Source organism: Lutra lutra, chromosome 4, assembly GCF_902655055.1.
Source record: "Lutra lutra chromosome 4, mLutLut1.2, whole genome shotgun sequence".
Taxonomy (NCBI): domain Eukaryota; kingdom Metazoa; phylum Chordata; class Mammalia; order Carnivora; family Mustelidae; genus Lutra; species Lutra lutra.
In genome coordinates this window covers 116,195,281-116,222,756 of record NC_062281.1, presented here as the reverse complement: position 1 = coordinate 116,222,756, position 27,476 = coordinate 116,195,281, and the positions used below count along the sequence as shown (strand labels likewise).

At 37.7% G+C, this 27,476-nt stretch overlaps 1 protein-coding gene across 6 annotated transcripts in view; it reads left to right on the top strand.

Moving 5' to 3' along the window:
* The window catches only part of TLCD4 (TLC domain containing 4), a 125,324-nt gene that overhangs the window by 52,473 nt on the left and 45,375 nt on the right, over nucleotides 1-27,476 (top strand). For all 6 annotated transcript variants that reach the window (XM_047723661.1, XM_047723658.1, XM_047723660.1 and 3 more), the window contains 4 exons: nucleotides 12,174-12,339; nucleotides 16,632-16,721; nucleotides 18,471-18,529; nucleotides 20,971-21,065. In XM_047723661.1, coding sequence (XP_047579617.1) covers nucleotides 12,185-12,339; nucleotides 16,632-16,721; nucleotides 18,471-18,529; nucleotides 20,971-21,065 — 399 coding nt within the window. In that variant the 5' untranslated portion in view covers nucleotides 12,174-12,184. The remainder of the gene's footprint in view (nucleotides 1-12,173; nucleotides 12,340-16,631; nucleotides 16,722-18,470; nucleotides 18,530-20,970; nucleotides 21,066-27,476) is intronic.

The window sequence follows — 27,476 nt, the reverse complement described above, 5'->3', positions numbered from 1 at the left end:
GGGATCATGACATGAGCCGAAGGCAGAGGCTTTAACCCACTGAGCCACCCAGGCGCCCCCAAAGTTTAGTATCTTAAGTGACTGGGAGGAACCACAGAGAAATCTTTGCTATCATCATGAGCAGTTCCTTGTTAGACCTTAAGTAACATCATATCTGTGAGAAAGGGAATATGATTTAATCATACGAATATAGGGTTCCTTAGCCTCTTCTGGTTTAGTGTCCATTTTCTTCCCATTGCATCTGTTTAAAAAGCAGTACCATGAATATTGGAGGATTTATGGAAGTTAGGTTAACTTTTATGTAGCTGGCTTCCCATAGACTTTCACACTAGTGCTAATGGTTCTTGAACATGATGCTCAGAAAAGGAAGAGAGGTGGAATGTTTTTTGTACATAATTTTCCTAACTTTTTTCATATAGATCTCAATATAGAATTGAAATAATAATAATGACAATAAAACTCCAAAACTGTAACTGTAGTTAGTTGAGAGCTTTATAGGTATTTGATTAGATGGTTAATGGTTTTTACATGAATAAAAGACAAGAGTGGTAGTGCGATAGTTATTCTTTACTGGGGGGGATGGTTTATTGTCTCTGGTTAATTATGTTTTACGAGCATTTAGACAGATAATTGAAGTGTACCACCCATATGAAAATGCAAACAAAACCCAGAATCAGGGCACCGGGGTGGCTTAGTTGGTTAAGCGTCTGCCTTCAGCTCAGGTCATGATCCCAGAGTCCTGGAATTGAGGCCCACGTTGGGTTCCCGGCTCACTGGGGAGCCTGCTTCTTCCTCTCCCTCTGATCCTGCCCACACACACACACACACACACACACACACACACACACACACACCCCGCCCCTTTCTCCTCTCTCTCTTTCTGGCTCTCTCTCAAATAAATACCTAAAATCTAAAAAAAAACAAAAACAAAAAATTTCAGAACCTAGAATGATTGGGTAAGGTGTAGGTATGACTTTTTTTGATAGGGTTTTGGTTTGTTTGGTTTGGTAAATGCCTTCTGCTGTCATGTGTTCATTTATAAATAGCTCTCAGTTTGCAAATAGAGACTTCTAAAGTACTTTAACATGTTAGGCCTACTGATGTAGCTAAATCAATAAATAAGTACTTACGTAGTTGATAAGAGTGAAAATACAGGGCAGACTGTAATTATTATGAAACCTTTGAACACATACCATTTATTATAAGGCGTTCAGGATGGAGAAGCCATATATGCTACTGCTAAGGTCTAAATGTTTATGTGTCCCTTGTACCGCCCCTGGCGGCAAATTCTTACGTTGAAATCCTAACCTCCAGAGGTGGTGGTAGCAACAGGTGGGGCCTTTGGAAAGTGAGGAGGTCATGAGGGTGGAGCCCTCACGAATGGGTTAGTGCTCTTGTAAGAGACCCCACTGAGCTGTCTTGGCCCTTCTGCCATGTGAAGTCTATGACCTGGAAGCGGGCCCTCACCAAGTCATGCTGGTGCCCTGATCTCAGGCTTCAGAACCGCGGGCAGCAAGAAGTTTCTGATGTTTACAAGACATCCAGTCTGTGGTATTTTGTTAGAGCAATACAAATGGACTAAAACACATATTCAGTGTTAGTTTGTCTTATAATATTGGTCAGGACTCTGCTCTCGGCCATTGAGGTGAGGATCCTTTAGAAGTAAATATGTTTTCATGCTGTAGTACAAGAGTTGTCGATTTAGAATATTCTTTTTCCAATATTTCGACCGTATTGCAAAATGAAAGACCTGCTGCTGATGAGATACCAGCAGAATGGAAAGCCCATGTAAGAATATGAATGCCTGTTATTATCATTTGATTTAATAGACATGTACTGAGCACATGCTATGTAGCAGGCCTGTGTTAGGTACGGGGATGGAGGGGGAAAATGTCCGTGTTTCCCACCTTCACGAGGCTCACATTTCACTGGGGGAAGGAGACATTCATTTAAACTGCAGCTTTAACTGACAAAGACAAATACCATATGATCTCACTCATGTGGAGTCTAAAGAAACCAGATAAATAAAAAAGCAAACAAAAAGCCAAATCAGACCTATAAATACAGAGAACAAACTGAGGGTTGCCAGAGGAGAGGGGGGTGGGGGCGGGCAAAATGGGAGAATGGGAGTGGGAGACAACAGGCTTCCAGTTATGAAATGAGTAAGTCACAGAGATGAAGAGCACAGCATAGGGAATACAGTCAGTGGTACTGTAATAGTGTTGTCTGGTGACAGATGGGAGCTCCGTTTGTAGTGGCATAGCATAACATACAGACTTGTTGGATTACTATGTTGTGCCCCTAAAACTAATATAACGTTGCATGTCAGTATACTTAAAAATTTTCTTTAAATAAATTGCAGCTATAAAGGGGAGGGACTTGGCACTCTGAGAGCAGATAAGGGCGTACTGACCTGGTGCCCAAGCCTGGAGAAGGCCTCTCTGAGGAAGAAAGGGTTGATCGAGAGCTGAAGAAGTATGAGAGTTAACCTGGGAGTGGGGGGCAGGGTGGGAGGTGAGGGATAGGTTCTACAAAGGCCTTGTGAAGGCAGGGACCATGGCACCTGTAAGGAACAGAAAGGTTACATAAGCTGGAGTTTAGCAAGTGAGGGCAAGTGCCAGTTGAGGCTAGAGAAAGTAGGGTCCTCATAAGAACTCTTGGAAACCATTGAAGGTTTTAAGTTGGGGGTAATGAGGAGGTGATGTAATCAGAAGCAGCTTTTCGTGAAGATTCCCGTAGAGTCCTCCAGTCTGTTAACAGATAGCCTTCTGGTTTGCTGACAGTCCAGAAAAGTGATGGTCATAAGCTAGAGAAAAATGGATGCTTTTGAAAATTGGATTTCCACCATAGGACTCAGTGGATTGGATTATGGCACATAGTAGGAATGTACAGAAAACAAGTTATTAAAGGATGGCTGCTAGGTTCTGGCTGTGACATCTGGATGTACAATGCTAACCATTCAGTGAGATGAAGAACCTAGAAGTTTTGGGGTCAAGTCATGAGCTTTGTTTGAGATGCCTTTGAAATGCTTTGTCATACTGACAAGTTGGCAGTTGGCTGTGTACATCAGGAGCTTAGAGGAGAGATCTGGGATGGAGAGTTAAACGTGGTATTTTTCTGCATGTAAGTGGTTACTGATGTCACAGGTATAGGTGAAATGACATAGGAAACAAGTAGAGAGCAGAGGGTCTGGTATTGAGCCTTAGGGAATTCTGTTACTTAGTGGCTGGAAAGAGGATGAAGCAAGGTGTTAGGGAAGCACAGGAAAGTTAGTATTACAGGGAGAAAGTGGTCAGTAATGTGAGTTCAGGTAACATGAAGGCCACATGTAGGTGTCCTTGTTGGGGAGTAATGAAGGTGGGGACAAGAACGGACTGGGTTAAAGATCAAGAGAGATGAGAAATGATGATTGTATGGATACACCTTTCTAGAACTTTGTCCTTAAAGGGAATGGGGGAAAGGGGAGAGAGGGCAAGAGTGAAAACTGTTGGATTAAAGAAGAGCTGGTGGATTTGTTGATTTTTGTTTCTACTGAGAACTTGAGCCTGTTTAAAAGCCAATAGAAAGATCTAGTTGCAGAGAATAAAGGATCTTGGGGGAGCAGAAGATTCCCAAGGCAGCCAGAAAGGTTGGATCCAAAGTGCGCTTGTTGGAGAGGTTGGCCTGAGGTGGAAGGACAGATGGGTGAAGATGCAGGTAATTTGTGTGGTCGATAGTGTGATCGCATTTTCATATGTTGGCTTCTGTAATTTTGTGAGGTCAGATGGGGGGTTATCTGTTGAGAATGGGGGTGGATGGTTAGAGGTTTGAAACCTGGGGATGACTTGGAAAATGAGTGGTGGCATGTGAGAGGAGCAGCTGGGGCAGTGAGGTGGGAGTGCAGTACAGTGTTGAGGGTCCTCTGATCCCTCTGCCCTTTCTCACTCACCAGCCCCAATCCCTCTGGTGTATGGCACTTCCCAACAGTGCTCTGATTGTTTAGGGCTCATTGCTGAGTAAAGAGTTGAGTAGTTCTGGGGTTGGAGTTTTGCAGCTCTTGGCAGTGGAAAGGGAGTGTAGGGTGTTAGTAAGAGTATTACTGAAATGATGGGCTCAAGGATCTAAGCTGATTAAAGAGGGAAGTAAAACACAAGAAAGGGCTAGCAGGTTGGGACGGAGCCAAGAAGTCGGTGGACTCAAAAATACTGTAATACTGAGCACACTTGAAGGGAAGGTCATCAGAGGTTACTACTTGGGATGTTACTGTCGAGGCAGAAAATGGTGAGTATGGGACAGTAAAGGTCCATGAGTGGTTGAGGCGGCATAGAAGAGGTGCTATTTCCCATGAAGGAAAGAAGGACTGGGTTGTTAAGGAAACCTGTACCTTCAGCAGAGTAAGAAGTCATTCAGGATGGTATCAGGGCTTGAAGATACTAGTGAACGGAGACCAAAGTCTCTGGCTGGGAGGAAACATCCAGGAGGTTGGAACACAATACCAGTGAGGAGAGGAGAGGCGGTATAACTAAGTAGCAGGACCAAAGTTTGCTGGATGTTTACTGGGGGGCAGGGGACTGGAGGAGCAGGGCCTAAAGGAGACTGTGAGGAACCAAGAGGACATAGAGTGACCTCCTGACTCCAAAGTGTGGGAGACCTGGCAGCCACGACCTGAGACGGCTACAGGGAAGGGAGGTGGTCCTCAGAGCACACAGGAGAGGCAAAGGATAGAGATCTGTTTCCTGGGCATGGAGCAGCAGCCCCTGGGGGCCTAGTAGGAAGGATTTGGGAGGTGCATATAATAAAGGGCTGGGTCAGGTGGCTTCTGGGAAAGAACTTAAGAGCGTGACAGGGATAGTCATGTGGTAGAGGATGGATTTCTGCAGTGGGGTCCACCTGCATGTGTGTGTTGACTAATGTAAACAGGGATGAGTTAGGGGTCTTAGTGGCTAGATAGTGGTCTTGTTGCCCTCGGCTGGAGTGGTGACAGACCCAGCAATTGCATGCCTTCTTGCTGCTGGGGACAGATGATGGTGGAAACAAACTTAATGTGCACCACATGCCAAGTACTATTCTAAGTGTCCAACAAACATGCGGTTTATGCCCCATGACAGCCATGCCAAGTTACTACTGTTACCGCCATTTCTCAGGGAACTGAGATTTAGGTACGGCTCATTTAGTAATCTGTCCCAGGTCACACAGCAAGCGGTGGGAGGAGGTCTAGTGTCAAGCCTGCAACCAAGTCTATGTACACTCCACTGAGTTAACATGTACTTATTATTTTCCTACATATGTAATTTTGATTTTTTAAAAACCTGAATGATAGACTGTTGAGAGCTTATATAGTGTTGAATGCAAAATTGGCTTTTTAGATACCAAAGATCAGTTCAGTCCTAGAATCCCAGAATCTTTCTTTGAGAAACCTGTACCTTCAGGTACAGGACCCAGGAGGGGTCCCTTTACCACTTCTATGATGGATACTTGGGCACTTCTAAATTGTTAGAAGGTTCTTCCTTAAATTAAGCTGAACTCTTCCCTCCCTGTAATTTTTGCCCACTTGTGCCTTTTTGAGTAATGTAGAATAAGTTCCCTCTTTCACTTTTCCACACCACAGTGAAGATGTTTAAAGAATGCTCTTGAGTCCTTTCTAAGTAATCTTGTTCCCAATGGTATGTGATTAATTCAGAGTAAAGTAGGACTGATAAGTGTCTTGATCCAAAGGCATGCTTTTATGCTGACTATAAATGAGCCTGAAGTTTTTTTTTTGTTTGTTATTCATATCTTCATTACTTTATTATCTCTTATTGGTTTGTGCAACTTAAAATGCTCAGGCTTCCCGTGTGTGTGTGTGGTGGGGGTGGTATATAGCTATTATACCAAATCCTGTACTTAGGTATTGCCTTTAAAACATTTATTCCTAGTATACTTTTTCTTTCTGATTGGGACTCTTTCAGCTTATGAAGATAATTCTGAAGCCTGATTCTGTTAACCCATTATATTAGTTATATTTCCCGGCTCTGTGTTAGATGCAGATTGAGTAATGTGAATATTTGTAAAAAATGTTGCTAATAACAGACCAAAAAGAGAGAATCTTATAGGATAGCAGGAGATATTTCTCAGGTCTGTTTCAGATCACTGATCTGCATGCTGCTTCTAGTTTTTCAGTTGGTTCCGAATTTACCTAATTTTGTTTTCCAGCCACAATTTGTTTATATTATTCATAAGGCTGTCATGAGGAACTTCCAGAACTTTCCTGGAATCAAGTTATCCTCCATTTGCTATTCTTTAATCTGCCAGGATTTGGCAGTCAGTTAATTATGGGAATAAAGGATAGGAAGGGGACTAGAGTGACTGAACTCTTCTAGACTGGAAGATGGGGGAAGTGTGGTCAATGATAGTATCATTCTCCGAGGTACAGAACCCTGGCAGAAGGACTGGTCTGGGATTAAATTTGGCTCAGATCATATAGAGTCTATGGGGCCTCCAGGATACCCCTATGGAGCTATCCGGAGGGAAGGTGACCATCCAGGACTGGTATGCTGGGGGATGTTTGGTTGCACACAGCTGAAGCCATGTTGAAGGTGTGGGGCATACACCTAGGCAGAGTTTATAGTGTGCAAAGAAGAGGTTCTGTGTTGGGGCAGGGGAGGTAGTAGACATTGCAACACTGAGGGAGTTCATGCTTGACAACCTCCATTTTTTTGTGAAATAATAAGAAACTATATCTTTTGTAAGAGAGAGAGAACTGGAGATTTGAGACCAGTGAGTGTGTGGAATTAGTGTGGGAAACAGGAAAGGGAACTCAAGAAAGATGGAAGAGGAATCCTAATCACAAAGAATTCTTCCCAGCTTTCCCCTTCCTTGTTGCCCTTAAAGACAACCCCAGAAGACCTTTCCCTCTTCATGTTAATGTTTTTACTGCTAACCACTATGCAGTGGTTCATGTTGTATCAGAATGGAAAAGAGTGAGGTTGTCTATGTGTCTGGAGATGGCATCGGCAATTCTGACACACTCCCTAGGGAAGCCCTTGTATTACAAGGGAATAATGAACATGGGAAATGAGTTACCTTTGTTTTCCCAAGTCAGTAGTTCTAGACTCCACTGGTGGAACGGAGTGGTACACTTCAGCATTCAAGGGTTTGGGGATTTTAATAGAAGAGAAGATGCCCTGTTGGTTTATATTGAATACCCTCGATATCTCCTCACTGTTCATGGGTCCTCTCTGCAGGGTGGTTACTATGCTGAAAGCAGGGAATATCCCCTTAGCACCATGAGCTTGGCACTCTGTGTGGTGGTGATCGGTTTCTTTGCTTCCCCACTGGCCTATAAGCATGTTCCCCATTTAGTATTCTGAGTTCTGGCCCAGGGCTGGTCTGGTGGACATGTGACAGATGTCAGATGAACTGTCGGCTGAAGTGAAGGCTGAGTCAGCCTGGCTACGCTGTTTCCCGTGGCCCTGCCTCTGAGAGTCCTGCTGGAGAAAGGCTGATACAAGCTAGTGGTGGAGAGGTGTACTTCAGACCTTTTTATGTTTTTCTTCTAGGAAAACTGCTTGAATTAAAGTCTTTGGAAACTGTCTTGGGAGAAAACATTCAAGTATCATTTGTATTCAGGAGGCCTCTGGAAGAGTTTCTTGGGTGTGAATTAAGAATGGGCTAATGACATTGTAAAGTTCATGTCTAGACACTCCCCTTGTAAATTGCCACAGAAAAATTTCCCACTTCTGTTCTGGCTTTTCCTTCCTGGGGTAGTATCCCAGCCACATGTAGAGGTACATGACCCAGGTCGAATACTTTCCTATTTTTACTGTGTGTTCTTCTACTTAATAGTCACCTAACTCCAAGATTCTTAATCTGTCAGGAATGAGAATTGTTTGGTTTTATCCATTTCCCCTCCTTCTTGCCTGATTTAGTGAATGAAGAACGGCATTTGCTTTCTACCAGCAGCCTTGTTTTTTGGGGGGAGGGGAAATATATAAAAAAAATTTTAAAAAATCGTTGGATTTGTCCTTGATTTGGCATGACTGATGAAGCAAGCAGCTGCTTAATAAGAAGCAAAGCTGGGAGTAGAACAATTTAATTAGCTTCTGTCCGTTGAGCCTTTAATAGAAGCCACAACTCGACTATATGGATCTCTTTAGTTTTAAATGAAACATTTTTGCAAAGGGAGGCTCAACATGTACTCCAAAGACCCCAGTTAAATGAAAGTCTTTCTGTGAAAAATATAAAATAGCCAGTGTAATAAAGACTTAACAAAAACTAGCTTTTTTTTAAAAGAATGAGTTTTTTTTTCTTCCAAATTGTTATTTATATTCTAGTTAGTTAACATATAGTGTAATACTTATTTCAGGAGTAGAATTTAGTGTTTCATCCCTTCACATAACACCCAGTGCTCTTCACAAGTGCCCTCCTTAATTCCCATCACCCATCTAGTCATTCTCCACTCACCTCCCTCCTTCAACCCAGAGTTTGTTCACTATCTTTTTTTTTTTTCCCTCTATCTTTTTTTTTTTTTTTCCCCTCTATCTGTAAGAGTCCCTTATGGTGGGGTGGCTGGGTGACTTAGTTAAGCATCTACCTTTGGCTCAGGTCATGATCTCAGGGTCCTGGGATTGAACTCCACATTGCGCTCCGCATCTCCCTTTCCCTCTGCCTCACCCCTTGTTTGTGCACCTGTACACACACTCTCTCTCTCTCTCTCTCTCAAATAAATCTTTAAAAAAGGGTTTGTTATGGTTTGCTTCCCTCTCTCTTTTTTCTGCTTTCCCATATGTTCATCTGCTTTGTTTCCTAAGTTCCACATATTAGTGAAATCATATGGTATTTGTCTTTCTTTAACTGACTTATTTTGCTTAGCATAATACACTCTAGCTCCATCCACATCGTTGCAAATGGCTAGATTTCATTCTTTTGATGCCTGAGTAATATTCCATTTTGTGTGTGTGTGTGTGTGTGTGTCTGTCTGTCTGTCTGTACCACTTCTTCTTTATCCATTCATCAGTTGTTGGACATTTGGATGCTTTCCATAATTTGGCTATTATTGATAATGCTGCTGTAAACATCAAGGTGCATGTGCCCCTTCAAATCAGTATCCATTATATTGTTTGGGTAAAAACTCAGTAGTATAATTGCTGGGTCATAGGGTAGTTCTATTTTTAACTTTTTGAGCAACCTCCGTGCTGTTTTCCAGAGTGGCTGTACCAGCCTGTATTCCCACCACCAGTGTAAGAGGGTTCCCTTTTGTCTGCATCCTCGCCAACATCTGTTGTTTTTTGTGTTGTTAATTTTAGCCCTTCTGATAGGGATGAGGTGGTATCGCATCATGGTTTTGATTTCTATTTCCCTGATACCAAGTGATGTTGAGCATCTTTTAATGTGTCTGTTACCCATCTGTGTCATCTTTGGAAAAATGTCTATTCATGTCTTCTTCCCATTTCTTAACTGGATTATTTGGTTCTTTGGCTGTTGAGTTTGATAAGTTCTTTATAGATTTTGGATACTAGCCCTTTATCTGATACATCATTTGCAAGTATCTTCTCCCATTCCATAGGCTGCCTTTTAGTTTTGTTGATTGTTTCTTTCACTGTGCAGAAGCTTTTTATCTTGATGAAGTGCCAGTAGTTCATTACTGCTTTTGTTTCCCTTTCCTCTGGCGATGTGTTTAGTAAGAAGTTGCTACTGCCAAATCAAAGAGGTTGCTGCTTGTGTTCTCTTCTGGGATTTTGATGGTTTCCTGTCTCATGTTTAGGTGTCTGGTCCATTTTGAATTTATTTTTGTCTATGATTTAAGAAAGTGGTCCAGTTTTCCCAACACTGTTTGTTGAAGAGACTCTCCTTTTCCCATTGGATATGCTTTCCTGCTTCATCGAAGATTGGTTGACCATATAGTTGTTGGGATACATTTCTGGGTTTTCTATTCTGTTCCATTGATGTATGTGTGTTTTTGTGCCAGCGCCATACTATCTTTTTTAATTAATTTTTTATTAACATATAACGTATTATTTGTTTCAGGGGTACAGGTCTGTGATTCATCAGTCTTATACAATTCACAGTGCTCACCATAGCATATATCCTCCCCTAACCCCCTCCACTCCAGCAACCCTCAGTTTGTTTCTTGAAATTAAGAGTCTCTTATAGTACTGTACTGTTTTAATGACTATAGCTTTGTAATGTAACTCAAAGTCCAGAATCGTGATGCCTCCAGCTTTGCTTTTCTTTTTCAGGATTGTTTTGGCTATTCAGGGTCTTCTGTGGTTCCATACAAATTTTAGGATTGTTTGTTCTAGCTCTGTGAAAAATGCTGGTGGTATTTTGGTAGGGATTGCATTAAATGAGTAGATTGCCTTGGGTAGTATAGGCATTTTAATAATGTTTGCTCTTCCACTAGGAATGAGGAATTTCTTAGTGGCGACTTATTTGAGTGTTTTTTTGGTTAATGTACTTGTTAACAGTTAATAAAATGGATAATGTTGTGTAATACCTAAACTATGTTTTATAATATACCTTTAGCAAACATTAATGAAACAAATGCACATTATAAGGTTGAATTTTAACAAAAGTAAATAAGTAGCTCATGTCCAGCCACCCTCCAGGACTAGCAGAGAACATACAGAACCCTTCAGAGCAAACCATTCTCACATTGAAGATTAAACTCTCCACTCTTTTCTGGTTACTGGTTTCATTTTCTTCATTTATCTGCCCACCTGGCCTCCAGATCCCCATTTGCTTTAATCTTAGAAAAACATTTTCCCTTTTACATTTCACTTAGTGAATTATAATGATATTTAATTTATGTACAAAACTTTTATGTATTATTTGGTTAATATTAAACCTAGGCTAAAAGATCACAAATTAAATTTTTGATACCCTAAAACACATGTTGAATTAAAAAAAAGTAAATGAGCAATAAATTTAATGGAATCTCAAGGAGAAGAATTATAATATCAATATTTTTACTGAGCACACACACCAGAAAGAAAGAATGGGGAAAGAACTCATTACAGACACATGAGTTCTGTCAGAACGGGCCCTGTGGGAGCCTGATTCTTATTACAAGCTCCTGGTTGGAGGGGAATGAAGTGGGGTTATTGCTAGTGTAGTCAATGACTTGGTTTTTCTCTAGTGAATTGGCTTCAGTAGGTGACTTTATTTCTTCACATTAGGCACCTGGAAATATGTATTGATTCATTTCCTTTTCATTTGAGGGTCAGCTGTATCAAAGATGGAGCCATTTCTAGAAATGCTAAATTTGCTGGATATGAGCAACTGCTTTAGTGTCTTTCTTTTGGTTTGAATGTTCCTAAGATTTTTAGGATCCAAATAAAGTTCAGTTCAGTGAGCTGGAAAACATATTTTGAATGAGTACATATGCATATTATATATATGCATATTACTGTTCTTCTAACTCTACCCTTAAAACCTGAAGCTCTTTTATAAAAATCTCTTATTTTAAAGATAAAAAGCCATGGAGGATTTTTGGTCCAAGGATGTGTGTGATTGCAGAATACTTTTCTAAAAGTTAAATACTAATTAAAGCAGCAACAGTGGTATGGTTCTTTTCTAAGATGGTATTCTTCTTCCTAAGATTTTAATTTTGTTTTAAATGTCATTTGTCTCACTGTACAATTAGTTTTTATAGTGTAATTATTTTTTGTTTTGCTATTGTAGTTAATCTTAGTTTTATTATTATTTTTGGCCTAATTGTTTTTTAGAAATTATCTAATGGACTCATTTCATAGATGAGGAAGTTGAAGCATAGAGAAATCAGGTGATTTTTCCTAAGTTTAATTAAAAATATTACTAAAAGAATACCTTCAGTTATAGTACTTGAAATGCCCTCTTAATGTTAAACTCTAAGACTTAGATAATGTTGAAAATCATGCTGTTAAATTTGCCTTCTAAAATTGATAATAGTGAGATATTTAGGATGACTTTTCCCTTTTTTATTTTAAGAGTCTCATGCTCTACCGACTGAGCTAGCCGGGCACCCTCCCTTTTTTATTTTAAATACAAATACAAGATACATGACAAATAGCTAATAAAGACTTAAAAGACCTTTAGTTTCTTTGTATTCTTATATTTGTGCTAAATTAAGATAAATTATTAAAAATATAAGCATGTATTCTTAAAATAAAAAAAATTAATTTAGATTTCTTATGAGCAATTTAAAGCAATTGATGCCCATCTTTTTTTCTTAACAGGTTGAAGAAATATGGACACCAACACCAAACTGGTCTTCAACAGTGTTATTACCAGTTTTTTCACCTTTCAGCTTCTTTTCTACTTTATAAGTTTCTGGTTTTCAGCGAAAGTTTCTCCAGGTTTTAATAGACTCAGCTATGAGAAGAAGATTGAATGGAACTCAAGGTAAAGCATATGAAAATGTAACTGATTTTAAAAAGTTAGTTTTATGAAATAAAATTTTTAAAAGTATTTCCCCCCAAAATCTTTCATTTAAGATCTAATAAAATTGAAGGTCAGATTTTTTTTTAATTAATTTGACCTTAGGAATAAAAGGAAAGTAAGTAGATAGATCTCATACAAGAAAATTATAAAAATTCTTCTCCTGAAAGATGTAAAGAAAAATTGAACTTTCTGGGGAGGCGTGGGAAGGTTAAGGAGACTCCAGCTGACTGCAGAAGAGTCCTGTTTTGTGTTCTCCTCTGAAACGTTTATGATAACAAACACATGCTCTCTGGAAGTGATCACAGAAGTGAATGTTAGCTGGGTCTGTGAGTAGCCTATATATGGTGTTGGCTGGCTTGGCCAGACTGAGGGCAGTTAAATGCTATACACCTGAGTATATGGTTAGCACATCTGTATCTCTGTTTTAATGAACTTTCATTATAATTCAGAGGCCATCGGAACCTATTTTTTTGTTAAAAACTGCTTTTTAGATTTTATTTAAAACAAAAGAAAAAAATGGAAAATGAATAGTACCTTTAGGGTAAATAGAAATCTATGGGAGTTTTAATGAGTTGGCTTGCAAATTTTTTGTGTGTGCAACTCATTAACCTTTCACAGTGTTTCAAAATGACTCTGGTGACTGCTTCATGTGCTTGTGAGCATTTCACTCAGATGTCACCGTGCTTTTGCACACTGGTGAATCGGAGCAGCTGCGGATGTATTTTTTTGTTGTAATTTACTTGAAGTTAATGCTGACTATAAAATGAATTCAGCAGGTCTCTAAAATTGCTATAATTATTTTTCATTGCAATTTCCTTTGAGAATTAAGTTCTGCCAAATTCTAAGTATTTATTTGAGAATGGTCCTATCTGACTGGGAAGTGTCCTGTCTTTGAGCCGAATTGGTTTGTAGGCATGCACTTTTATAACTCAGACTGTGAATAAGACTTCAATTGTTTCCTTTTGCACCTTACATTGATTTGTCTGGTTCATGCATGCTATAGCTCTTTTTACCCAAAAGTGGGAATTATTTAACCATGTAGTTTTGAAAAATAAGGTTTTTTTTGTTTTCTGAAGAATACTAAGATGTTGTTCACAAGTGGGATACAAACCATCATTTTAAAAAACCCTTTCTCAGATGCAGATAGGTAGAAGAGGGAAAGAGTAGGAAGGGGCGAAGAGTGGGATGGTAGACAGATTTTCTGAGAGTAAATTTTGGGCTATTTTCATTACCCTTTCACCATGGTCAGGGTAGGTAAGGGCATTTGAATCTCGGGGAGCAGCAAGCCAGAGGAATAAGGATGGTACAGAGAGATAGAGGCAAGATGAAAATGAAATGGAATGAAATTGAAAAATACTTTGCATTATTCAGTCTTATCACTGCCATTCTGCGGTGCACAGAATCGCTATTTGGGAAACCGAGTTCCTAGCTGAAAAAGGAGTCCGGGATTATAGAAGATTCATTACCCTATTTAAATGGCATTCTCTCTCTTTCTCTCTCAAATTTACTCCTGTTCCCACTCCAGCTTGGTTTACATGAGACTTAAGCTGTGAGGTGGAGTATAAAGAAAGAGAAAAGATGGGCCACTTTTTGAGTAAAGTACATGTATATGTCTTGAAATCCTGCTTCCAGTCTTGAAACACCCAGATCAACACAACCCACATAATTCTTTTTTTTTTTTTTAAGATTTTATTTATTTATTTGACAGAGATCACAAGTAGCCAGAGAAGCAGGCAGAGAGAGAGGGGGAAGCAGGCTCCCTGCCGAGCAGAGAGCCTGGTATGGGGCTTGATCCCAGGACCCCAAGATCATGACCTGAGCCGAAGGCAGAGGCTTAACCCACTGACCCACCCAGCTGCCCCAACCCACATAATTCTTACTAATAATCAGGAAAAAGTCTCTGAATAATGAGTGGTCTAAACCTTACTGCAGAAGAAGTACAGGAGGAAAAACAACTCACCAAAAAATTCACACCTGAGAGGTGACAGTTTAATTAAGCATAAGTGATAAATTGCTGTACTTAATTGTTGCATTTTCAGGAAAAAAATACATATTTACAAGTATTACTTATATCTTATAATTAAAAAACATTTTCTTATATCCATTTGTTTTCCTATGGTATAGAAAGTCCTATTGTGTTAAAATACTCTTAATTTTAAAATCTGCTTCTCTAATTTCTTAACTCTTGCCTGTTTGAGCTATATTATTTCTGTTGGTAATACCCCTACTACATACGAATGATTAAATCAGTAACTTTAAATTGCTGATCTACAATGGTCCTTATTTCCATTATCTCCCTTTTTATTAGCACAAACATTTCTTTTTAACCTTCTTAGAAAAAAAATATTTTCTTTTGGGTAGCATCTTGGTGTTTCATTTTGGACGGTAAGAAATCTACATTTTGCTTTGCCAAGAATCCAATTTTAAAGAATAGACTGTGAAATGTTTACTAAACAGAAGTCTCTGAACATATAGACTTTTAATGCAGAAGAGTAGGTAAGCACAGGGTATTTGCTTTTCCTGATCCAAATAAGATTTAACTTTTCTCTCATGAATTATATGCCATTTCCATCAGTTAAGGGCTTGTAATTCTTCCCATTTACCAGGTAACATTTCAATACAAAGAGAATTTGAGGGCTGGGTATCAGGAACAAAAAGTTCTCATTTTTCCAAGGGGAAGCTTTTTGATTTAAGTTTATTAAACACTAAAACAAGTAAGTGAGAGGGTGAACTTTCTGCTTTCACAGACTTTTTGAATGGCAATAGAAAGCTGGTTATATGATTATTTAGATGGACTGTCTTACTTGACGTAAAGGAACTTATATTCTTAAACAGCCATGTTTGGAATATAGGTACGTTTGGCATGAAAATTCCAGATTTGTAAACCAGATAAATTGAGGTTAACTATTCACACTTCAAAATGATTTTTTGGTATTACAAAGTATTCTTTGTCAGTGCCTTTGAATTAGTGAGGATCTTTGAGCATTTAAATATTATTTGATTTAATATGATGTATCTGTTTAGGTCCACATCATCTATTAGATCCAGCATATTGATTTTTCAAGTTACAATAAGATTTTCTGTATCAAGCTTCATATTGGTTGATATATGTCACTGTTAAAGGTTTGGGATCATATTTTAGACAGAAATTTTTTTATATCCTATTAATTTCTAAAAAAATTTTTGCTGTTCCTTCTATCCTTTATTCTAATGAAGAGAAAAGAAACTTCATTACTTGTAAACTTTTTCATTGTGTGAGTAAATATATTGTATCCTGTGTACACTTCTTCAAGTAGCAAATCAGAGAGCTTGGGTGTTGGTTGAATCCAGTAAATTAATAGCAAGATATGTTCACAGAAACTGATGTTTTCCATCTAAATCTTATTCCTTCTATAAAAGAAAATTCAGCCTGGATCTCGTGAACATTTTGCTTTCACTTGAGTGTTTCTTTTAAAAATAGATTTTCTGTACAAATTCCTGGTCCTCAATTTTTCTATTTAGAAGTGCTTTCATAATAATGATAAAAAGACTAATAATAGCTGCTCTAGCTTTCTTATGGGTTGGTAACAGGGATCAAGTGCAGCAAGCATGTGAATGTGCATTTAACACTGAAATCTCCGAGGCAATACATTTTCATTTCACAATCCATTCAAATTCTGATCCAAGGATATAGAATTGGTTAAGGTCAGTAGATGTGGAAGATACGCCTCACTGACTGGACCAGGAAACTAATGCTGCGGTGAGGCTATTAGGGCTGGAGCTTGGAGCAGGGTGCTGGTTAGTGGACTTGCCAGTCGCCGTCTGTCTGTACCAAACGCTGTCAACTGCCTCACCAGATATGCTTCTGCTTTGAACTTTTTTCTTCTTTAAGTGGGCTCCACACCCAGTGTGGAGCTCAACCAGGGGCTAGAACTCACGACCCTGAGATCAAGACCTGAGCTGAGATAGGGTGGGTTGCCCAATTGACTGATTCCCCCAGGCACCCCTGCTTTGGAATTTTTAACAAATAAGTGATTCCACAGTTTTCTAGTAGGAAATTGTAGACCTGGGCATCCTTCTTGCTATTAGTTCCAAAGTAAAGTCATAGCCCTTGGATTTCTAAATGATATTTTTGTATTATACTCTTAGATATACTCCATTCCTATATTTAAATGCTTCCAGATTTAACTTCTTCAAAATGTTAAATGTCTTGCCAGAATTACAGTTTATTGCAAAGAATCTAAAATCTTTGTATGTATTTTGTTTCATTTCAGGGTAGGATCTACATGCCATTCTTTGGTGGTTGGGCTTTTCGGCCTATACATTTTGGTTTTTGATGAGGTTGCAAAGGCTGATCCACTTTGGTAAGCTATTTCTTTCCAATATAGTCCATTTGATTTATGTTTTGATATTAATTATTAATAAGAACATCTCCTACTTCAAAATGGAAAATATATTGATGGTGCATGGTTTATTAAAATGCTTGTGTTCAGATGTACTTCAGCAAGATGCAATAAAAGGGTTTATTTTAGATTTGAATACAAATAATGAAGGCCACTTTGTACTAGTATCCCAGTTGTTACCCAGGACAGGGAGAATATGATGATGATGTAAATATTTATACTGAGTTAGTGAGTAAAACCAAGTTGTCGTAACCACTGTTTTTTTTGGAGCAAAAATGAGTTAACTATTGAGTAGGATAGTCAGCTTGGATAATAATCTAAAGACTTAGTCTAGGGTTGAACCCATCATTTGATATCAGATGTATAAAAATGAGGATTATAGATGTCCATGTAAGAGGAAGTTAGTAGCACATGACAAGATTTGAAATACTAATAATAACAATGTTCAGCAATAATAGATAATTTCTAAGATGACTCTTTTTGAAAATTTTAAATGTTATTTCAATGGCAGAGATATTGCAAACTGTATTTCCGGGCCTTATATGAGAAGGCTTAGTTCGGCTTAGTTTGAGAGACAAGGTATGTTTTCAGAAAGCACTGCATAAGGATGTAGTAGATGTGGGCTCTGGGGGATGTGGGACAATGTAATTTTTGACCATTTGTTTGCAGCAATGCCATTTTGATAAATATGGAATTATGCCCATCAGAATTCTACCAGTATTGATAAATTTTCTTTGGGAAGGTATTTTTCAAAGTGAATCAATTTAGTGAATTTAATTCCTTGATGAGGTTTTTATGTTATCTACCTAAACCGTTTCTAAGTTTTTTCTCCTGATTTTATTGTTATAATGATGGTCAACAGAACCAGTTCTTTTGGGAGATAAACTTTATGACAAAGATTTAATTCACTGGTCGATTTTTGTCCTTATCAGACTTTTACATAGTATAATTTTTGATCTTTTTACATTTTCTTTGGTGCTGCAGTTTATTCCAGGTTCAGTTTTCCTGGGTCATATTTGCAGATCAAAATTTGTAAAGAAGATAGGACTTCTGCTAAACCTTTCCATTTGCAGTTTAGCTGTTATCAGATTAATTTTGTGTTCATTTCACCAGTAGTTTACATTATAAACCAGATACAAGACTGATAGTTTGTATTTGTTTCTTGGAGTAAAGACCGTTATTAGCGCAAATTATAGGAACTTGATATTGTATATATGTTGAAACCTCAGGTTTAAACTGTCCTGTTCCTGCCGTTTTCCAGTTATATGACAATAGGCAGATCTCTCTAGTCATTAGTAAAGTGATAGTGGCCAGTATATTGATTCAAGATCAGGGGTAGGCTGGATGATTTCTTGAGTATTTGAATCTCTGGTTTAGAAGAAGGAATAAAAACAAAAACAAAACGAGCCACCATCTGGAAATCTATTTGAATCTTTTCACAAACAAATCCTTTGAGAACACATTTATAAAATGTTATCTTTTTGATAAAATTATTTATATAAACTTTTAGCTAATATAAGAAATTACGATTATTTGTGTAGTTAGAAGTATATCAAGCTAACCCAGGGCGTGGTACAAATGACAATTTACTGTTCAAGAATCTATAGAAAGCATTTTAATTATGTTTCTCAATAGAAAAAAAAATGTAGCTGTCATCTGTAACCCATGTGCTAAAAAAAGGGAATCTTTTTTTTTTTTAAATATTTATAGGGGTGATTCATCGCTTGTGAAAGTGAATATCTCTATTGCTACAGGCTACCTCATTTCTGGTATGTGATATGTTGGCCTCTGTTTCTTTTTACAGTTCTCATGGGATTTTACAAAGAATACATAGTCTATGCTTTCAGTTTATTTATTTGTGAAGTCACTTGTAGGACCCATAAGAGGAAGATTTATCTGCTGTGATGGTAGAACATGAAACATTTTTCCTCTTGGCTGTCTGGTTCTCTTTGACGGTAGAGCAGCAGAGTGGGCCCTCAGTTAGGCCTGAATTTTTTTTTTAACTAGCAATGGGCCATTTTTTGCCCTAAACGGTCTCTCAGGTGGAATTCCTGGGAAGCTAATGAGGTTTAAGCATCAAGATTTCTCTCACTTGCAAGGGCCCTTGAAATGGGTTCCTGTGCTTGCTGTTTTATTTTGTTTGGGGGAAGTTCACAAAGGGAAACTGTTTGAGCCATAATCAGTTAAGATCATGGACTCTTTCTACTCCATGTTTCCCTCTGTCCTATTTCTCCTCCTGTGGGATGGGGTTGGAATAGCCTTTTATACTATGAGATAAAGGGGAAATTAAGTGAGAATATACGATTTGAACTTTTTGAAGAGACATTCTAGACCATCTCTGTAAGACAAGAGCAAAAGAACAGACCCTTGATTTGGGCATTTATATAGGGAACCCTATTTTATAATTTTCAAATTCAATAGATAACTGCAAAATCCAAATAAAAATAATGGGATATGAAACCAAAGTGATAAAGATGAGTGATGGACCCAATAGAAAATTTTCTGCTATCAAGTGAATTGTAACAAAAGATTAAATTATACTAAAACAGTAATTCATTAGGAGGAAGAAATAAATTTTGAATTAAAATAATGAATAGGTGATTAGATTATCTAATGGCCCATTTACAATTAGAGTGAATCATGTGAATACACTGGAAAAAGATTTGCTTGTTTGGTACAAAATGCTGTTGTGGACAAGGATGACACACAATTTATAGTACAGTTTCCGTAGTGTAGTGGTTATCACATTCGCCTGACACAATTTATAGCACACCTCATGGACCACTTCATGAACATTGTCCGTTCAGAGAGTAGTGACCACTCAGAAAGTCTTGTATGAAAGAAGCTTGATAAAGGTTTCCCCAAATAAGATAATAATCTGAAGCACTTAAAAATAAGAATTATGAACTGAAACTGACTTTTCTAAACCAAGCTGAATGAAGAGTGAATTCTTTTTGTTCTCTCTATGGAAATTATTAGAAGGTCATTATCATAGAAATTGGTGACCAGTGTATGGCCAAAATACGTTGGGAAAATGTATCTAGAGAGGTCTGTCATGCAGTCAGTTACTAATAGTGTTATATTTTCTTGATTTCCACTGTACTTGATTTGTACTGTTTGTTTTCTTCATAAAATTGGTAATCTGATTACTTTTTTTTTTAAAGATTTTTATATATTTATTTGACAGACAGAGATCACACGTAGGCAGAGAGGCAGACAGAGACAGAGGAAGGGAAGCAGACTCCCCGCTGAGCAGAGAGCCCAACATGGGGCTCAATCCCAGGACCCCGAGATCATGACCTGAGCTGAAGGCAGAGGCTTTAACCCACTGAGCCACCCAGGCGCCCCAATCTGATTACTTTTTAAAATAAATAGTCACATCTAGTTTTGTATCAGTAGTTTTCATTTTTTTATATATATACAAGAAGGTTCTCATATAAGCTCCAATCCCATAAAACCTGAATCCTCTCTTGGTTTCCACCCATGATAGCCATTTGCCTCCATGTCTAACTTTCACATTTAGCCATTTGGTAAAGAACATAGTTGTGTGAACATTTTGAGAAGCTTGTTTTTGTTAAACATTCTGTTTTGTTAAGGGAAAACTATTTTCTGAATTATGGTGTTTATATTCGGGATCTTTTAAGGAGAAATTGAGACCTTGACCTCTTGCTTTGTATATCTTTTTAATAGTTTTATTAGTATCTTTAATAGTTTAATTGTTTTTGTTTTTATTGCTATTTTGAATTAATATTTAATCATATCCTTTGTTAATTTTTAAATACTGTTTTTTGGATTTGTGTTATAAATAAGTTGGCCATTTTGTACCTTTTCTGCAACTATCTTATCTGTGTGAATTGTTGTAGTCACAAACATCAGTAATTTCAGCCTATTTAAAAATTATTTGTATTCAGTAACATTTCCATTTTATTTAACCCTGGTAAGTTATTAATTTGTACTTTCAATGAATATATTACCTGTGTGGTGGGCACTGTGCTGGATTCCCACACGTGGTCCTCACCCTGGGGAGGTCACAGTCGTGTGGGAGCAGATACCTTACAATAAGGTGGTAACGGGACTAGCAAAGCATGAGCAAAGTGCAGTGGGCTCAGTATGGACTGTGAGAGGCTGTTAAGGGGGAAAGTTAGATACACTTGAAAAACAGTCCAGCCTTCTTCCTATGTAATATCTCACTTATTTTTCCTTCTTTCAGATTTGTTGATTCTCATTTTGTATTGGAAAGTGATTGGTGACAAATATTTTATAATTCACCATTGTGCAGCGCTGTATGCATACTACTTTGTACTGGTGAGTGCCAGGATTTACGGTAGCCTGACAAGTAGACAAGCTTGGGAGTGATGACTTAGGGGTGAACAGAAATCAAAACCTACAGTCCCCAGTTTATAAAGACCAACTCCGGAGGCATTCAAGGATCACTGTGGTGATGTGTTATCTTGTTTATTAACAAAAAATAATGACTTGTGTGTTTGTGTTAGTGTTCTGTTTGGATTCATAAAATTTAAGGTAGATGACCTCGATTTTTTAAATTTTCACTTAAAACCTTTAGGATCACGTAGCTATTGATATCTGCCTGTCTTCCTAGGTGCATTTATGACTTTCTTTTCTGTTTAATTCTCGTCCAGTTACATGTACATATGTAATTACATTTAAGTAGGCTGGAGCAGTGGGAGAGTCTTGCTCAGAGACTTCTGAATTCCAAGACTGAGCTAATAGAGCATACTCACAGCAAATCTCAGGCAGTAAGGCATAGTAAGTTTTACATCAACAATTATTTTTCTACACTATATATTTGTAAATTAGCAATTTTATATCCTTTGTGTGTGGGTTAAGTTTCTCCACATTCAGTTGTTTTTCAACCTAGATATGCCAACAAGGCTCAAGTAGATACTTGGAAATAATAGACATATGTAGACTAGAATAATAAGTCTTTTTTTGTTTTAGACAGAAAGAGAGAGAGTGTGTGTGCATGTGTACTTGCACACAGAGAGAGAGCAAGGGAGGGGGCAGAGGGGGAGGGAGAGAGAGAATCTTAAGCAGGTTCCACGCTCAGCAAAGAGCCCAGCATGAGGCTCAGTCTCAGAACCCTGAAATCATGACCTGAGCTGAAATCAAGAGTCAGCCAGTTAATCAACTGAGCCACCCAAGTGTCCCTAGAAAAATACAAATTTTATGTAATAGCGATGGTATGCCATTCCATGTTTTCTTCTTTTTGAAACTTAAATATAACCACTGGCTTTTTTTTTTCCTTATTTGGTATGACTAAAATCCTTACATTATTAGACATCTGTGACTATTTGGAGGATTTTAAAAAAATTAATATAAATGTGTATTAATAGTGATCTTCCACTTTTCTTTATATTGACCCACACACAGCTGGTGAAGGAGATGTCAATTTGGCATTATTTCTGCAAGAATCAGATATATCAGAATATCTCTCTTTATCACCCATTGAAGTCATAAATTAATATAAATGTTTTCAAAAACTATGCTTGTTTTCATGCTATAAATAAGTGATTATGTATATCCAAAATGTATCCTTAATCACTTTACTTTTCTGAACCAATAGGCTATTTTTACTGGCATTTCCTACTATTTGTCTTCTTTTTAGATTTTAATAGATTATAGGTAGTTATAAAATATAGACTTTTACCTTTTACAGGTCTTAAATTTTTGGTGTACAAGCACTTTTTTCCTAAACACTTGCTTAAAAAACATGAAAGCTGACTAACAAAATACTGATTAAGTCTGAGAAGAATGTGTGGGTGCCCATGTGAGTTTAATATCATGCTTCAGTATAGAAGTATGTTCTCTGAATATGCATCACAAATAACCATTGTGTTGTGAAAAGAATACAAGCCGATGAAAGATAACAGGTCACTTACGTGCATTTGGAAATGTGAATAGGATGAGCTGCTGTTCTCCCTCAGCCCCTGAATCCCAGGCTTGGCAAAAGGCTGGCTGTGCGTGGTTTGGTAGGCTGAGTATTTAATTATGTGGGATGAATATTGTTTTCTCTTTGGACTTTTATGTCTTTATTTAAAAAAAAATTAAAGTGCAAAGAAATTAACTCTTGCCTTATTGATAAGAAAATCAAGTGCTGGGGCGCCTGGGTGGCTCAGTGGGTTAAAGCCTCTGCCTTCGGCTCAGGTCATGATCCCAGGGTCCTGGGATCGAGCCCCGCATCGGGCTCTCTGCTCCTCAGGGAGCCTGCTTCCTCCTCTCTCTCTGCCTGCCTCTCTGCCTACTTATGATCTCTCTCTGTGTCAAATAAATAAAAAAAATCTTAAAAAAAAAAAAAAAGAAAATCAAGTGCTGTGTTTTCTAGGAACGATTGCTTTTTTGGTGTCTTCCTATGTTCTATTGTATGAAATAAATGAATGGTATGAGGTAAATTTATCTCTTTAAAGTGAATCTCTTCAGAGGGAAACAGGAAAAAAATTAGAAAATAAATAAATGCTTATAGATGTAGTGATCCTTTGTCCTTTATGGATTTTACATTTCCTGTTTAACTATAGAAAAACTTTTGTTGTTCCATGCAGTGAATTCCCAGGTCGTCTTGTGCAATTTAAGTAAGGCTAACAAAATAACAACAACAACTACCACTACTACTACTATTACTACTACTGTTTTGTATAAACTTTTCTGAATTTCTTCACTTATGTTATGAGAAGTGGTATTTGGAAAGCATTTTGACTTGATAAGTATGCAACTATTTAAGTGTTTGTAGTAACTTCTTTTCCTAAAACATTTGCTTTTTTTTCTTCTTTTCTCTCTCTCTTTTTCTTTTTTAAGTTTATTTATTTAAATTGTCTCTCCCCCCAAAGTGTGGGGCTTAAACTCACAACCCTGAGATCAAGAGTCTCTTGCTCTTCTGACTGAGACAGCCAGACACCCCAAAAGAAAATGAAAACTAGAGACAAGTTATTTGTAGGTTTTAATTGTATGCTCTACTAAATGGTTGAAAAGTAAGATCCTTTTAAATTTAGGTTATTAAATAGGTTATATAATGTCTTGATCACTATCCTTGTAGCTCTCTCTAGTATATTTAGTGGAGTCTTAAAATTATCTGGTGGAGTAATTTAGAGCTTAAGGAATCTTCTCTGGTGTCTACATAGAAAGGTAAAAACCCTACAGATTTTTCCCTAGAATTCACTTTTCCCTCCTCAGTGAGGATACTAATTATTAGGGGAAATGTGACAGGATGATTTCTTATTATAAGTGAATATAATTATGCTCTAATGTCCTATTTTTAAGGATAAGCCACTGTCTTTTGTACTCCTGATCTCTTTGGTAGCCTTCATTTTTTTCTGTTTCTTGAGGATCACCCACATCTCCAACCAGAAAAAAGAGTATACTTGGAAAACTTTTAAATTTGGAAAGAAGAGCACCCCTAAACCTACTTTGCCCAGCTCTTCTGCATTATTCAGCTACCCTGGAATCTAATCATTAAATCATGCAGCAGCAATTTAGGAAGAAAATTTGGTTTCCAGGGCTGTCAGTGCATTTATTAAAAGGAATTAGCTGCAATGTGATACCTTGAGGGTAAGAATTTGTTTCTTGTTTAATGTTATACCCCAGTGTCTACATTTGAAAAACATTTTGCAAGCAAGTATGTATGAAGTCGTATTGAAAAATGAAAGACTTGTATATAAGACATGGAAAGCTGTAATGTACATGAGAACATGAGAATTAGAAAAATATTGGTCTTAGCTTTAGTCTAAAGAAGAATTTCCATACCAGTACCATGAAACAAATGCCATAACTCACTAACAGTTTATCATTAACTGTGTTAAACTGTTCAAATGTTTCAAGATGACTTGAATAGTGTTGCCTGTTCTCAGTTACATATAAATAATGTATTTCCTTTTATTCTCCCATTAGAATAGTCTTAAAGAAAAATTTAGGTAACTATCATAGCTGTTAGAGCAACATTTCAAAAGATAATAAAATTTCAAAAGTTAACACTTTTGTTGACTAGGTAAGTATTAAAATAGCCACCTACTGTAGCTTACTAATTCAGTAGTAAGGTCTGTGTGATTTCTGTTTCCCACTAAATTTACATATAATAAAACATGTTAAATATTTAAATAAAAAAAATTTTTAAACCTGGAATAACATGTTAACCTTTTTTCTACTGAAATAAAAGATCATCAGCTTTTCTTATACTGTAATGAGCAACAGGCAGAAGACAGTCTTAGAAATTGTTTTATTAATATTTGTATAGTTTACTTATTCAAAATCTGTATGCAACCATAGTTACACAATTAGCTTATAACTCTTACTACTAATTGAGGGATTAGTTGTGGTAAAAATGTTAAGTGGCCATTTAAAAAAATTTGTTATATACCTCTGTGCATATATGTGAAGACCTATATACACATGTATGTATAATATATTGTGTTTGGATTTTTGGAATTTGCTTTAATATTTGCTTTTTATTATAGAATATCTGATGTGACCATTCCCCCTACTTCATGAACATAACCATGCTCCTTAAGACCTTCCTCTGTTTGGGTTTGGAGGAGCTCAAGGCTGGCTCTTCTCTCCTTACCCTGTAGTTGCTGCTTCATGGTCTTTGTGGGCACAGAACATTTCCTCACATTTGCATAGTTGAATTATCTAGAACTGTCTCCCTTCCTCTTTCTAACCTGGCTTGGTTTTTGAACCCTGTTTCCTTTCAGTACCAGAAAAGGAAACAGTTCATATATTGGACTTATGTGTGATGATAAAATAGATGTCAGCCATGTCTACTCAAGTCAGTATTTTGTTCTTTTTTTTTTTTTTTTAAGATTTTATTTATTTATTTGACAGAGAGAGATCACAAGTAGACAAGAGAGGCAGGCAGAGAGAGGGAGGGAAGCAGGCTCCCTGCCGAGCAGAGAGCCCGATGCGGGACTCGATCCCAGGACCCTGAGATCATGACCTGAGCCGAAGACAGCGGCTTAACCCACTGAGCCACCCAGGCGCCCCAGTATTTTGTTCTTAATTACATTTTATAAAAAACAGTCTTATCATATGAGCCTCCTTATATGATATGCTGAAATAGTCAAATCCATGGACACAGACAAGGATAGTTACAAGGGGCTGGGTGCAGGGGATAAAGTTACTGTTGAATGGGCGAGAGTTTCAGTTTGGGGATATGAAAAATTTTGGAGACTTAAACACTTAAAAGTAGTTAAATGGGTAAATTTTATGTTATGTATATTTTACCACAGTAAAAAAATTTATTTTTGTTTCAAAATTTTTTAATTTTTTAAATGTGTGTGTGAGTTTTTTTGTTTTTTAACAAGCCTATCAAATTTTTTTTTTTTTTAACAAGCCTATCAAATGACTGCAACAAGGCTAGGAAGGAGAACCAATAATATGCTGGATGATATATTACATTTTTAAGCTGGAGCAATAGGCTAAAACAAATACATGGAACCTCACAGTGATAATGTTAGGTTTTGCATTTAGGTGTGACAGTGTGTAAAAAGGGAGGAATGACCCAGAGGTGATAAATGACCAGAACTTCAGTCGTACCAATAGCACGTCACATCTGCTTTAAAAGAAAGCTGATTTCGGGGTGCCTGGGTGGCTCAGTGGGTTAAAGCCTCTACCTTTGGGTCGGGTCATGATCCCAGGGTCCTGGGATCGAGCCCCACATCGGGCTCTCTGCTCAGCGGGGAGCCTGCTTCCTCCTCTCTCTGACTGCCTCTCTGCCTACTTGTAATCTCTGTCTGTCAAATAAATAAATAACATCTTAAAAAAAAAACATTAAAAAAAAAAACTGATTTCAAATTCAGACTCTTATTAGGGGAGGCAGAACATCCAATTCAAACAAAAACGAGTTTTCCTGGTTAGACCACACCCAAGCTCATTATGTCCGGGATCTGGCTTATGCCTGTGGTGGGGGAGGGGCTGCCAGTTAACAGTGGAGATTAGATTAGGAAGCTATTGTCCTGTGGCAATTGAAGGACCCAGAGAGGTCAGCCTGCAAAAGATAAATTGTAGGACATGATAATTTTGAAATACCCTTGCGCATGTGAGAGGACTGTTAAATGAAAGAAGGTAGACTCATTCAGGATTAATTCAGGTGTTTGAACTGGGAGCTCTGGGGACAGTAAAAGAGAGGTAGGTCAGACTTCTCTTTTGCGGAAGAGACATCCCCAGTAAATAAGATGATTCTAGCAATGGTGTTTTAAAATAGTTCTACCATAAGATATCTTCAATCAGATAGACTTGAAAATAGATATAGTAAGTAGAAACATTGAGTAGGAGTTTACATTAAAGTATCTTTGAAGTTTTATTCTGATATTCTGTGATTCATCTGTTTTGTTAAAATGATTTGATTTGGTTCTAATACTGGGGAGCTAGGCAGTGGGCAAGTAAGAAAGAGCTAACTTATGTCACCAAGTTCTTAAGTAACCCTGGATGAAAGGGGTAAAAACAGCTGGCCTGCAAAGGAGGGCAGGTGACTCCGGTCTAATCTTGTTCAGCAGGACTTTGGTGTAAACAGAGTACTGACGTCTGTTAGGAGGAAGAGACCTTAACTCTGAAATGTTTTGAAGATGTCCCTGGCTGAGGATGATATGGTAATGTAGGGCACCTGGGCGGCTCTGTGGGTTAAGGGTCTGCCTTTGGCTCAAGTCAGGATTTCAGGGTCCTGGGATTGAATCCCACACCTGGCTCTCCACTCAGCGGGAAGTCTGCTTTTCC